The 15,176-nt window shown below is 40.4% G+C and overlaps 2 protein-coding genes across 2 annotated transcripts; one reads left to right on the top strand and one right to left on the bottom strand.

Annotated features, from left to right (window-relative positions):
- Nucleotides 1-254: 254 nt before the first annotated feature.
- On the bottom strand, nt 255-4,298 carry LOC115746869 (serine/threonine-protein kinase PCRK1-like). The gene is made up of 5 exons (XM_030682808.2): nt 3,919-4,298; nt 3,158-3,534; nt 2,807-3,067; nt 2,300-2,422; nt 255-1,126 (listed from the first exon to the last, which is right to left on the bottom strand). Exons 2-5 carry the CDS (start codon nt 3,530-3,532, stop codon nt 623-625), a joined length of 1,263 nt encoding a protein of 420 aa, XP_030538668.1. The 5' UTR covers nt 3,533-3,534; nt 3,919-4,298; the 3' UTR covers nt 255-622.
- Nucleotides 4,299-5,505: 1,207 nt separating this feature from the next.
- Nucleotides 5,506-14,082, top strand: LOC115746802 (putative white-brown complex homolog protein 30). The gene is made up of 14 exons (XM_048283093.1): nt 5,506-6,097; nt 6,182-6,258; nt 6,527-6,802; nt 7,565-7,628; nt 7,707-7,853; nt 8,022-8,056; nt 8,230-8,303; nt 8,609-9,495; nt 10,117-10,413; nt 11,074-11,562; nt 12,160-12,308; nt 12,528-12,817; nt 12,925-13,061; nt 13,393-14,082. Exons 1-14 carry the CDS (start codon nt 5,832-5,834, stop codon nt 13,547-13,549), a joined length of 3,345 nt encoding a protein of 1,114 aa, XP_048139050.1. The 5' UTR covers nt 5,506-5,831; the 3' UTR covers nt 13,550-14,082.
- Nucleotides 14,083-15,176: the final 1,094 nt, after the last annotated feature.

Raw genomic sequence — 15,176 nt, 5'->3', positions numbered from 1 at the left:
TAAATGACTGATAACTCTGGACGCGAGCCGTTTACAAGTACTATACAATTCTGATGTCTCGACGATATTGTACTTCTGCAGGCACTCCTCGTCTCCTTGGAATCATCCTTGAAGTACAGCCTACCAAAACTTGCTACTATATGCAACAAAACCCTCTTTCAATACTTAAGAATTCCAGAGTTTTCAAGGGTGGAAAGTGCCCGTTTCGCAGAGAGAGCAAATATGGAACCAGAGAAACAGAATACAAGATTATCACTTTCCAACAAAGGATTGATATCAATTCAAAACTCGAAGAAAACAGATTTGTGTCGATCACATGGCACGACAATTTCATGTGTTCTACATTTACAGGAAGCTCGCCAACTTTCCATTCATGTACCAGTTCATCCTTCTTCCGTGGCCAAAACCATGAGTTTCGACTTTTCTCTCATCATAGGCCTCACTCTTCTACATCAAACGAATTTGTCTATACGAGAACAATATATTACAGCATCACCAATAATTATCGGTCTTTTGTGCCTGCAATGTGTTGAACCCAAGTTCTATTCACACCATGCTGCCTTTTTCCTACTCTTGCTTCATTTGGCCTTAATCATGCCTATTTACATGAAACCTTTGCTTCTCAGCATGGCCTCGCAGCCTTCAGTTTCCAGATCCGACCCAACCACCCGCTTTCCCAAGCTTTAAGATCAAAGATCCTCCTCTTATTTAGCGTTCCTGTATGCCCTTGAGCCTCCACTGCCGTAAGACTATTCGATGAGTCCATGCTGGTTGAATTCCTTGCAATCTCGCCCACCAACTCTAACACCTCACTCATCTTAGGGCGTAACTTTGCATTCTTATGCAAGCATTTGTTGGCTACCGTTGCAAGCTTGTACACAGACTTGATGTTATATTTCCCCTGAAGCCTGCAGTCCACTATCAACTTAAACTTCTTTGACTCAGATAGGTACGGCTTCACCCACTCTAAAAGCTTCTGTTCACTCTTGGGGAGGTTACGATCTAAAGGGCGCCTACCAGTGATTAGTTCATAGAGGAAAACCCCATAGCTCCATACATCATTCTTCGACGTGAGACGTCCAGTTTGCAGGTATTCAGGAGCAGCATATCCCATGGTTCCTACAACCTGGTACAGAACCATCATTAACAATAAAAGAAACACACTTAGAAACATCCATCACGCAAAAAATGTCAAGGAAGACATGCATGAGGGAGACTATGTCGTACTTTAATTTATTTTTGTCATAGTTGTACCTTAATCAATATCGTAACAAATTTCGTGCAAGTGCTTATCTCTTTAGCATGTTTGACTTCTGAAAAAGGAAGACAGCAGGCAGTTGTATAATCGCAATCACAAGGCATAGTTTTCATGATGTCCAGATCCCACTACTACAGATACAAGCGTGTCGCGCGCGCATATAGGTGGATGTGCTTGCGCATGTCTGCAAGGTGTAAGATTTTAGAGCTCCACCAGGCATACAGCATGTAGAAATCGCTTTCAGGATGTCGTCATTCAGATTTTCCAAACTTCTCGTGGATGCAGGCACTATTTTTACTTCAATAAGTCTGACAATGAAGCATTGCAAAGAGATTAAAAGGATATCAGGGTTTTCTATGGAGTTGTACCAAACTTGGACCATTCTCAAAATTGATTTGGGTTCTAAATACAAAGTCACATGCATAAAAGGCTGATTAAACTTGATGAAGCACACAAGCCCATTTTAGCAGTTGCTTGATGAAGTAAATCATCCCAACCCCCAAAAAGCCAAAGTAAAAAGAACATGCGTAGCGAAGGATATTGAAAAAGGGGGAAGAAATTAAGTCATGTTGAATTGAACTAAGTAGAGTATTATTAAATTGTCTGCCATAGTAAATGGTCCATCAGAGTGTTAGTCGTACCTCTTATTAATCTTTATGTATAGACATACTGCATATAGACTGCCGTAACGCTTTAACATACAATTAATGCTCGCCATTGATGCATCAGGATTTTGGCTAAGGCTAGAAAGTTAACCATTGACAGTGCCCAACTAACTTTCAGAACATTAAAGCTTCTAAAGACAAAAAGTACAATAGTCTAGATCACTAAATTGTTCTTAAAGAATAAAATTCTTCAAGCAAATCTTTCCGTGACTAGACTGTCTTCATAATAATGAAAATGAATACCAGCTGAGAAGGTAAAAATTATGGGAGATGCCACTGAATAGAGCTTTAATTATTTAGCACTGAGTTGTGTCTTTAAGTTAGGTAGGAAAATATGGACAATAAATAAAAGAATGATCAATCAATATGAGCATACCGCTGTTGATACATGAGTTAAACCCTCTTGAGGTCCGAGTCTTGCTAATCCAAAGTCCGACAACTTGGCATTCCATTGCTCATCCAGTAAAATGTTCGACGATTTGAAATCTCTAAAAATTATCTGCACCAATATCACGCAAAAGTTAAATAAGAAGGCAGGCCCGGATTTTCAGATATGTAAACCTGGCCAATGAGAAAGGCTAATGCCATGTCACCATAATCGAGCAAACGATTTCAGAAAAAGTAGAAGTTTCTCATAATCATCTAGAGTCATCCCAATAGAGTCCCATATCTAACACGAAAGAAACCGAAAAGTATGGAGGCAGAAGGTTACGGAAAAAAAATGGGAAAAGGAAACTTGAAATGAAGGGGATGAGAAAGGAAATTTCAGTTCTAGTGGACAAGTGATGCCTAAGTGCTATTGAAATGGGATGGCTGAACTAGAATGAAGGGAAAACAAATTATGCCATCTATGAGTCAACGTAATGTGGACCAAGGTAGTAACCTGGAAGTCCATCTGCTCATGTAGGTATGTCAGGCCACGAGCAGTATCTTGAGCTATTCTTAGTCGCATTCCCCATGGAAGGGTTGTTTGGGATCGAGATGATAAATGATCATTAACGCTTCCATTTGGCATATACTCATATACCAAAAGCCGTTGAATTCCTCTTTCATCGTCCTCAGCACAGTATCCAACTAATTTTACAAGATTTGGATGCTCAACGACACCAAGAACATTAACTTCCGTCACCCACTCTTTATGTCCCTGCAGATAAATAGCAAGCAGGAACTACACTATTACGTATAATCCTTAAAAACAGATGATTACACATGATTAGGGAGGATAAAGTTTTACCTGGGTTCCTTTCCGGCCCAGCTGCTTGACAGCCACGTCAAGTTTTTTAGATGGATCTTCAGTACTCTTGATCATTCCTTTATAAACAGACCCAAATCCACCCTCTCCAATCATCACAGAGCGGCTGAAGTTCTTGGTGACTGATTTGAGTTCTGAAACAGTGAAGGCTCTCAGATTGCTCTGTGAAGCATTAGGAAAAGGAGTCCTCCCCACAGATTCGGTGCTTGCTTCGGAGACGTATCGGGAATTCAATTCAGAGCCAGTTCTCCTAACATCAGAGTCAGTAAATATAGAAGCTGTGGACTGAGCAGAAACCCACTTCGGAGTTCTCACATCATCCTTCTTCTCCCCATTTAAGCACGAAAAGCACTTCATAGCTGTAAACCCAGGAGATAAATCAAAGATAGAAACACCTCATCGTGTAAATGCTACCCATTGAACAGCACCCGGTGTCAACAGGGTTAGCCTGTTAGGTGAGTCCATGATTCATGTTATCATCCTTATTCACAAGTTAGTATTTCTCCTAGGTTAAATGGCTATCGCAAATGGGGCTTTGAAGATCGAAGCACTCATATATACCAGAAGTTAACGACCAAGAAGGTTTCCAACAACCAGTCGATGCATTGATGAGCAAATCAACGCAAGTTCGATCATACAAATTACATCAAACACGTCAACCGCTCCCGCAACAGGAAATCCTTCATCAATCAAATGAAGCAACTACGAGCATATTCATGCCAAACAATGATCCAAAAACTCACCTTGGAACCTTGCCTTCACGGTCCTTCACATAAAACCCAGCTGCGAAATCAATCAAATTCCCGATTTTGAGGGAAACTAGCAGCAACCCACTTAGAAAGACTTCAAAAAGTTTTAGCAGAGAGGTTCCGAGTGCGAGAAAAGAGTCTCAACACGGCAGCTTCAAGTCAGCACGCGAACCAAAAGTAATGAACAAAAAGATCAAAATGCACCCAAAAGAAAGGGGGAAAAAAGCGAATTGCAGCTCCGTATCTGTCATTATTAAGCCAGATTGGGTTCCGATACGTCCGTGTGAGACTGGAACAGAGACCTTTGAAATTTAGACCGTGTGGGTCAGCTTGAGACTTGAGAGAGAGAGAGAGAGAGATGGAGGAATTTTTGGGATCTCATAAACAAAGCTTATCCCCTATTCGCTACTTAGGAAAAAAAAAGGGTCTTTATAATCTTTAAGCTTCGTTAAATGATGGCGGCTATTTCATATTCTCGCCATTGATGACGGCCGTGTTGAACTCTTCACACTTCATATTCCTCCACTTTTCTTTTTACCCGTTCTTCTTTTGATAGATTATCAAAGCATTATCATTGCGCCCTCAGTAATTTGAAAGTAATCTTTTACAATATATCCCTACAATGTGTCTATATAATATTTAGACCACGGAACGGCGAGATTTTAGTACGGCCTCCGAATGAAAAATATTTCCGTTTATAAATTTCGACGTATTTTGCTAGAACAAAAAAAAGGGATTAGTATCGATAAACATTCCAAACGAGATATCTCATGGCACCTAAATTCTAGACTTATTTTCATCTCATAAAAAGTCACGAACTAATCTCCGACCCGAAAAAATGAAATCCCCGACCCGAATTTGCTCTTCGTTGGCATTCCCTCCAATTTTCCATTATGACACATATATGCGACACACGTGGCAATTGACGACTGTCGGTCGAATATGCTAAACGGAGGATAGATTTAGATTAGGAATAGTAATTTTTTTTTTAATGGGTTTCGATGAATGTGTTCGTGGATTACAAGTTTTGAAATCTTTTAAATGTTAGCGTGATGTTTGCTCTACACTCCTTGGATATTTTAACTGAAGAGTTCTTCTTCCCCGGTGACCAGCATAGGTCAAGTCCGACAAAATACTTGAAGATGTGCCCCAGAGTAGAAGCCCAAAAACAGAAGCTTCCATGAACCACGAGGGATAAATCTTGGTATCTTCCTTTTTCTCCCCCCCACAATGGATGACTTCTTCAAAAACGCACTGCATATCAATTTTGTAAGACGAATATAAGCACGACCCGGTCAAACCTTGGACTGTCCCAAGAAGGAAAGAGTGATGCAAGCGATACGATCTGTCAGATGACACCATTAGTGTGAATGGCCGTGATGGCGTGAATATTGAAAGAATGGACGTTGGGCCGCGAAACCGTTCGATGTAATTCCCGTGAGAATCAATTGAAGAAGGCCAGTCAAGATTGTAGACTCCCAATTCAGTGTCAAACACGGCGCACGATGGAACCATCATGGCTTTTGCTTGTGCCCCTTTTTGCCTTTTACAATTTGTCCATTCCTTCAAATTAGCCACCTCTCTCTCCTGACCGTTGCTTCATCCTAAAATGGGGACTTGCCACGTTTCTCAAACTCCATTGTTTGCTTCTCCACAAGCTCTTCACGTTCCCTTGAGCATAACAAGAATTGACCCATTACTCTGATCTCGATTCTTGAGCTGAAACATTCCAGAAAAAGATGCGGTTTATTCATGAATCTTCTGCAAAAATGTCAGTATTGGATTTCCTGACATTGCCATTGTCCATGATTGGCATTATGGTGCAAAGTTGACATTGACATTGCATACAATTCAAGTGCCTTTTTGATACATGTATTTTAAGTTTGATCCTGGATGCGGGCCTTCACATGCCATTTCAAGAGCTCTATTTGATCCTAATGAGAAGGGGAAGGGATTGTAGATGCCATCGCGCCTACCTCGTGTCTCTCTTTCTGGTTGTTTTCTTGAGTTTCTTGGGTCGCGCGAGCTCTGTGGATGGGGATGATTACAGTCGGACCAACAACCCAACCGTGTTGCCTCTGGTCACGGAGCTAATATATGGCCGGCTTTCAAATCTTACCTCTCTTTTCAGAGCCGATATATCACGCAGCTTGGGCTTCTGCATTAAGGATGTGTGAGTAGCTCCTTCTGTGTTTGCTCTCTTATCGGTCATGCTTGTATGATTTCCCTTCTGATCGAATGTTATTTTGGCCTTCAGGGATGCCGAGTGGAATGGGGCATTTAACTTTACAGGGAAACTGGATTTTTTGACTTCTTGTGTTGAGAAAACCAAAGGTGCGAGCTTTAGCACAATCTCAGATTCCCTCCATCTTTTATTGAAACTGCTTTGTCTTGGAGAGGGAAAGAGAAAGATGCTCTTCAGTGACATGGTAAATTGAAAGGCTTATTGAGTTATAGTTAAGCACATTGGAAAAGTAGGGAAAAAGACTAAAAAGCAAAAGCTTTTTAAGACAGTTGAGGTTGATTTCACAAATTATCCAGCAGAAGTTGTAATCGTGCTTCTTTTTGCATCTTCCGATGGTGTAATATTTTGGATTAACAGGAGATCTTACCAGAAGAATTTGCACGGTCGCAGAAATCAAGTTCTACTTCAGTAGTTTCTTCGAAAATGGGCTAACAAGCACAGATTATCTAAGGCCTAACAAGAACTGCAACTTGACTTCATGGGCTTCTGGATGTGAACCTGGATGGGGTTGCTCGGTGGAAACAGATCAGAAGGTCGACCTCAAGACCTCAAAAGAAATGCCTTCGAGGACACATGACTGTCAACCTTGCTGTGAGGGCTTCTTCTGCCCTCAGGGTATCACTTGCATGATACGTAAGTATATGACTGAATCTCAGATCTAAACCATTAGATGAAAATTCTGAAATAGAAAATTTTGCATAGTATATGCTTCCTAAGAGTAGATATTGATCGAAAAGTGAAAAGAGAATACGACAGAAAAATTTGGCAATAATCTAATTAAAATATTAAGGTGTTACACCACTTAATTACCATTTAAGGTAACGTATTGCATAAAATAAGGTTTCCAATTCTTGGACCAATCATAAGCAGAACAACTACATTATCCCAGGAAATTGTTGAAATGCGATAAGCATGATTGGGAGTTCGAACCGGCCAAATGAAGGTTTAAGTAGGCCATGACTACAGAACAAATTGGGCTAATGGAAAAGGGAAAATTTCAGGAAGGGAAATTGAAATAAAACAATGAGCGCAAATGCTTTCCAGGTATATGTGTAAATTGCCATCAAAGAAGCAAATGATGGTCTTAAATATTATTCTGAAGCTATTTTCAGGGCAAAGATAGTAGTAGTTGACGGGCAATTTTAAAGATGCTAAAACAAAGTAGGAACTCTCCTTATCCTTTGGTTGACGAGATTTGCGAGAACAATAATAAATGAAGCAACTTAGTGCATTACTCTGGTTCCGGGGCTCTAAAAGTTGACTGTTCTTGTGGATACGGTATGCTGGGCTTCAGACGCTTATCTTGGCTTCCATGTGCTGTTAGATTGATTTTCCATAGAAAAAGAAATAGGAACTCTGCTTATATCTGTTGTCTTCCTTTTCTTGTCAATGAAGCATGTCCTTTAGGTTCCTACTGTCCCTTGGCAACACTCAATAAGACAACTGGAACATGTGATCCGTAAGTTTCTGGAAGTTGCGAATTGTTCTTCCCTTCCCTTTGCTACATGTATGTACTTAAGAGCAAGATATATTGCAGATACAACTACCAAATCCCGCCAGGACAGCCGAATCACACGTGTGGCGGAGCAGATATTTGGGCCGATGTCCAGAGGGGCAGCGAGTTATTCTGCTCTGCGGGATCGTACTGCCCGACTACCATCAAAAGAATGCCTTGCAGTAGTGGGTATTACTTTCCATCCAAGGCTTCATAATTTTAAAAATTACGATATTAAACCCAAACAGTGTCGCAGACCTCTCTGGGAAACTTAGTTCATAATCTACCATGCATAATGCACTATAAACCAATTTTCCATGCTCGCAAAATGGCTGATGTGTCTCTGTTCATTTTCAGACACTACTGCAGGACGGGTTCGACCTCAGAGAGAGGTGAGTTTTAATTGGTCCCTCGGATTTTGATTTTATGACATTCTGAACAGAGATCTGTCTGTATATCTACATTGCTCTACTTTGTCCTTCTATGCACGAAGAGATTCCTTCTAATTTGGGGGGCGGAAGCAGAGTTATGCAGTATCTAACTTTGTTTGTGCTAACCATTGTAGAATGCTTCAAGTTTACTAACTGCCCCAAAAGCACCGCCACCCAAAATATCCATGCATATGGTATCATCCTTATAGTAAGTACATCTTTGATTATGTATCTTTTATGTACTGGACTCATTTCACTCTGTGAGACACGAATTATATCAGCTTGGAAGTTTTTCAGTGTACATCTTGCATAGAAGAACTAATTCTAGGATTGTTTCACAATGACATTGAAAGCTCCTTATTTTTTTTTTGCTTCGAACAAAGTTTACTAGCTCATGGGATTATTGTGCACATCAATAGATGCTGATGAAATGAAAAGGTTTAGAGCAGCCAAATAGAATTTGCAGATCTTCCAAGTGCCGATTGACCACGAAATGCAAACTTTTCAATTCAGGCTGCTGTAAGCACTCTACTGATCATCATATACAACTGTTCTGATCAAGTTCTCACCACTCGGGAAAAAAGGAAAGCTAAATCTAGGGAAGCCGCAGCAAGACATGCAAGAGAAACTGCACAAGCTCGGGAAAGGTGGAAATCGGCAAAAGATGTTGCTAAAAAACGTGCGGTGGACTTGCAACAACAATTGTCCCGTACATTTTCTCGCCAAAAATCCAAAATGCAACAGGACCAGTCAAAAGTTGTGTCTGCGTTACCTCCATTAGGTACTTCCAGTTCTTCTGGCCAATCATCTTCTGCTTCAAAGGAGAAGAAAGAGCCGAGCAGCCTCACCAAGATGATGCATGCTCTTGATGAAGATCCAAATAGTCAGGAAGGATTCAACATTGAAATTGGAGATAAGAATATTAAGAAGCAAGCACCTAGGGGTAAGCAAATGCATACACGTAGTCAAATTTTTAAATATGCATATGGTCAGCTTGAGAAGGAGAAAGCACAGCAAAATAAGAACTTGACCTTCTCGGGAGTGATCTCTATGGCTACTGATACTGAAACGAGAACCAGGCCAAGAATTGAGGTTGCATTTAAAGATCTAACTCTCACATTGAAAGGAACAAACAAACATCTGCTCAGGTGTGTCTCTGGAAAAATCATGCCTGGCCGAGTCTCTGCTGTCATGGGTCCATCAGGAGCTGGAAAAACTACATTTCTTTCTGCTCTCGTTGGAAAAGCTACTGGCTGTACTATGACAGGTTCAATCCTCATCAATGGGAAAGACGAATCCATCCATTCATACAAGAAAATCATTGGTTTTGTACCACAGGATGATATTGTTCATGGAAACTTGACTGTTGAAGAGAATCTTCGTTTTAGTGCTAGGTGCAGGTATGTGAGAAGTTATCTGCCTTGAAGCTTATCTACTTTTGTGCATTGTGACCAATCATTTGCTGATTTAGTTTCATATTGATACCGGACTTTTGAACTATAAGCAAGGAAATAACAAAGAGTCGAACAGATTATCGTGGTAGTCAATTCTTAACATTTGAAAAGAGATGCAAAATCGCTTTTCTTCATAATGCATAGTTTCCAAGGTCCTCCTTTCACAAAGTCAATTGCACATTAGTGGTTTTTCTCCTCGTCTATCCTACAAGCAATGATGGGCATTAGTATTCTTTCACACTATGTTACTCATCCTTCTCATTTGCTATACTTAGAAGCCTTCATGCCTTCTTTCCCCAATGTAACACGCAAGTCAAGAAGGTTGTCCTCCCTGAACACTTAGCGGCATGATCGTTAGCACACTGAGTTTATTTGCTTCTTGTCAGTAACTTGTGACCAAGTAGTTTGAAAGGACAAGTCTTTTTACGCTGTCTGGCATGCCCTGAATATATTTGCCCTCTGACATTGTGGATCAAAGTCATGGGTCACTCAGTTGTGCATTTTTCAGATTGCTTTCTAGTGACTTACGTTTTCTAATTTAGTCCCCTGGTTGGAATGGCCAAATAGACTATCTGCAGACATCCCAAAACCGGATAAAGTACTGATTGTTGAAAGAGTTATTGAGTCCTTGGGACTGCAGACGGTGAGGGATTCTCTGGTTGGCACGGTGGAGAAACGGGGAATTTCTGGAGGCCAGAGAAAGCGTGTCAATGTTGGGCTAGAAATGGTCATGGAACCTTCACTTCTAATTTTGGACGAGCCTACATCTGGTTTAGATAGTTCATCTTCCTTGTTACTACTTAGAGCACTGCGTCGTGAAGCACTTGAAGGAGTAAATATCTCCATGGTTGTTCACCAACCAAGGTACGCTTTTGCTTTCTGTTTCAAATCAAAAGAATTATAAGTTGCTTTGATCAAGAGAGAGAACTTGCATCTACTTTTGTATCTTTTCTTTGACACTGTCACTTCTTCCATGTCTAATTGCCCAGTAAGATCATTAATATACTAAGTCCTTGTTCAAGCAAAAGCAAGTGAATGATCATTTAGTTGTTTATGGATTCTAATGAATTTCTCTTTGACCAACCTTGTTGTGATTGGGAAAACAATCTCGGGATATTCATGACATCCAATTTGTCTTGGCACATGCATGGTCTAGGGCTAGGGAGGCCAGTTCTATGCATGTCTCAGGCACTGTCATCGTCAACGTGAGAAAGTGGTTCCAGTTGCAAAGAGTTGTTTCGTCAAATTACTCTTAAATGCATAAGATTGAAGCTGGGATTAAGGCATTTGTTAGTTGCATACAGTATTCTGTGCATGATCATATAGTAGTCCTGTCAGTTATTGAGAGGGTTTCGGTATTTTCTATATTATATATTTTGAGTGCTTCGTGAAGGAGCATTCGTCACTTAGTTGTTCAAAAAATTATTAGTTGATGCTTATTTGAAACTCTAAAGATGCATGATAATTGTTTTCCTTCGTATTGTCTCGGTTAGTCGAAAGTAATCATTGCGCTTCTTTATCCAGCTACGCTCTATTTAAGATGTTCGATGATCTAATACTTCTAGCAAAAGGTGGGCTCACGGTGTACCACGGATCTGTCAAAAAAGTTGAGGAATATTTTTCTGGAATTGGGATCACTGTTCCAGAACGCGTCATTCCTCCAGACCACTATATTGACATCTTGGAGGGCATCATAAAACCAACTGCAGCAGGGGCCAAACCCGAACAGCTTCCTATAAGGTGGATGCTGCACAACGGATATACAATACCCCCAGATATGCTCCAACTTGCAGATGGACTAGAAAAGTCTTCTACTGATACAAATGCAAGCAACGCATCAGATCCTAGTGCTGGAGGCACTGAACAATCATTTGCTGGAGATCTCTGGCAGGATGTCGTCTTTAATGTCGGGCTTAAGCGTGATTATATAGAGCATAACTTTGTGAAGTCCAAGGACTTGTCCAACCGTATCACACCTGGTGTACTTCGTCAGTATCGATATTATCTGGGGAGGTAACAAATTCGTACTTCTGGATATGAACACTACCATCACAATAAAAGTTCTTTGGTTCTCTTGATTAAAGCTGCAACAATGTAACTTGAATGCTTTCAATACTTTGAGCCCTTGAGGATTAAGATACTTGATGAGCCACAAGTTTTTTTCAGATGCCACATAATGCTAAAATCTGAGAACTTGATGATTCTAGTGGGCATTTATGTATTTCACCGAAAAAGACAAAATTTTGTTTCTAAAATGCATCTGAAGGGACTTACCTGGACAATATAATCTGAAACTCTAAACTGCATGTGTTTCTTCATGACTTTTACATTTTAACTTCTGGTTTTATTTTTAATTTTCTGAATTTGAGTGAAATTCAACTTTTATACAATTTTCAATGACTAAAATTTTCACGCTTGTCAAAGATTAATATTTAAACTTGCCAAATATTCCAGTATTTTTCCACAAATTAGACTATGATTTCTACTGTTGTAAGAAATTCAAATGTGGCCTGTTGGCAGATCTCTGTATCTCAACAAAGTTTCTGGATTATAGATTCTGAATATTTGTTTTAATAACCAAGTTACTGATCCACCTAGACTGATATTCAGGGTAGGGAAGCAAAGACTACGAGATGCTCGGATACAAGCAGTCGACTACCTGATACTCTTACTAGGAGGAGCATGCTTAGGTACTCTTGCCAAGGTCAATGATGAGACTTTTGGGGTCCTCGGTTATACTTACACAGTCATTGCTGTATGTAAGTTTATCCTCCCCTTTGATTTCGATTGATAGCTACGTGCAAATTTTATTAATAATTGAGGCGTACTTGAGTTTAGCAGTGGCTGCAAAACTCTGTTACATGTATCTGATTGATGAACATAACCATTTTCTGTTACGGATCATTGAACCTGGCATATTGTACAACTGTTTTCTGCGTCTCTTTCTTACCAATATCCAATTCATTTCCAATCTGCAGCATTACTTTGCAAGATCGCAGCACTGAGATCATTTACCCAGGACAAATTACAATACTGGAGGGAAAGCGATTCAGGAATAAGCAGTCTGGCCTATTTCTTATCCAAAGATACAGTTGACCATTTCAACACAGTGATCAAACCACTGGTTTACCTGTCCATGTTTTATTTCTTCAGTAATCCGAGATCGTCTTTTGCTGATAATTACACGGTTCTGCTTTGCCTCGTGTACTGTGTAACCGGGATAGCTTACATATTTGCAATCTTCCTTCAGCCCGGCCCCGCCCAGCTGGTATGTATCTGATCCCAATGAACAATCCATCGCTGCAATTAATTGGACATTAACCCACATTTATCTGCAACTTACCATTTGTCGTGGGACTTCTCTTCAACATGCAGTGGTCTGTGCTTCTTCCTGTGGTTTTGACTCTTATTGCAACACAGCAACAAACGGAACACCGCCTTGTGAAGCATCTAGGAGATCTGTGCTACCCCAAGTGGGCTCTGGAGGCTTTTGTCATTGCAAATGCTGAAAGGTTCTATCATCATACAGACAACTATAATTTCTGCGAGCAATAGGTTTTGAGTTTCAACACCAACTTACAGAACACTAACTTCGGAGAGAAAAATAGAAAAGGGAGGCCGTTTTCAGGAATCGAATTCATGCCCAATGTGAAATGCGCATCTTCGAAATTCATCAATTGATGATGATTAAGATCAGAAGGATATGACAGTCCTCATTATTTCACCATTCCATTCGAATGCATTCCTTAAGACATAAATGTGAAGTCCTGTTTTACCTTGAAGAACAAACCATAGTTCTACATTATCTGAAGCCATTTGATGTTGAGAATCTCTGATCTTCAGGTACTCGGGAGTGTGGCTGATCACTCGCTGTGGAGCACTCATGGAGAATGGTTACGATCTTGACCATTGGTCTATTTGTCTGATACTCCTCATATTCATGGGCATCGTTAGTCGTGCTGTAGCATTCTTGTGCCTCATTACCTCCCAGAAGAAGTGAATTCCAGCTTCCCTTCTTGCTGACACCTTTTTTCTTAGTAGCACTGAAGGAGTCTCGTCTCGCTCGTCTGTACATAATACTAACTCAGAGGTAGATTCAAAGATCAGGCAAGGCAAACGTGCATCAAGTGGTGAAAGACAGGATGTACAAAGTCTAGGAAACAGGCTGCACATCATGCAAGTTAAAAGTATTGGGATCATGTTGTGCGTGATCAAAATCCTGGAATGCAGAGTGTTCTTTCCCATAGGTGAACACTGTATTCTCACTCCTTTCGAGACGAGCCAAATGTTGGTCGAACCTGTCTTGACATTCAGATGATCGGATATGCAGAATGGGATGGAAATATAAAAATTTTGCTGTCTAAATTTTGTCACAGTGATACCCAGAACATGTTGTGGAACCAGTGAACATTAATCTGCAGATACATGTAACTTATGAGTTCTACGAGTTATATACGTATGGACTCTCTTACTTGTGGGAAAACTCGAGCACCTGCAGGCCCATGCATGGTCAGCAGCGCCCCAGGCATTTATAGCAGCCTCAGAAGTTGACAGGACCGGCCATGAAGGACACATTGAGCTTCCAAGTGACCGTACTTCACTATCCTGACAGCCAACATGATGAGTAAAGAAGAATCCTAGATTGACTATTGAAAGCGTAGTGGAGAAAAGTTACGGTGCAATGTGTTTTTTCAGGCAGCACATTGACCGCGACGTCCCAAGTTCCATGTCGATTGAAAGAAGTCCCCTTCTTGAGCAATTACTAGTCCACATCTACCCCAAATGAATCACTATCTTACATAGTAATTTGGAATATTTCTTTGAAGGCTCAACATGTGGGTAGGCCTCCCTTCAACAAGAACGGATCGTGGACGAATTGGCACTTGCTCGATCCACCAAGGGTGAGGAGTGTACGCTGGGACGAGAAGGCCCGGACAAAGTGCAGCACTTAGATCGGTTTTTAAGATGCATTTGATCAGCTTTTAGGATGAAGAAAGGGTCGAGAATGCATGGAACCACACGCCCAATTAAGAGGACTATCACTTGGCGACGGGATCATCACCTACGAAAAATGTTATTTTAACATGTGAAATCTAAGAGAAGAGAGGTTTGTCATTTGAACACGTTCATGCACCCATGTGGTTAGCAACATTGAAGCTCCGTTTATTTCTCGAAAAAAACGACATTTTTTAAAAATATTTTTCGAAGAGTCATTTTTCAAAAAAAAAAATGACAATATTTTTCTGGTATTTTGGTTGAGACCTGAAAATTAATTGGGATTTTTCGTCATTTGATATGAAAAATCTCATTTAATTTTTCTCCATAGACACGCACTATCCAAACTCTAGTGACTTGGGCATGGGTAGCTAAGGAACCCAGCACAAGTACCGAGGTCTCAAGCCCAAAGCCCTAACCCTCAAGCATGAGCATAGGCACCGGTCTTGGATCCACCACAATCGAACCCGAAAATTAGGGCAAGTATGGCGACACTTTTACTTTAGAAATCAACTTCTGGCCATAAGTTGATTTCTAATCGAAAAAATTCGTTTGTTAATAATTGAAAATTTCTACTTCTTGAACATTATTAACACAAAATTTTCTACAAAAAATGTATTATCGACAATTGA

This window comes from Rhodamnia argentea, chromosome 7 (assembly GCF_020921035.1).
Source record: "Rhodamnia argentea isolate NSW1041297 chromosome 7, ASM2092103v1, whole genome shotgun sequence".
NCBI lineage: Eukaryota > Viridiplantae > Streptophyta > Magnoliopsida > Myrtales > Myrtaceae > Rhodamnia > Rhodamnia argentea.
This window is presented reverse-complemented; position numbering and strand designations above follow the sequence as displayed.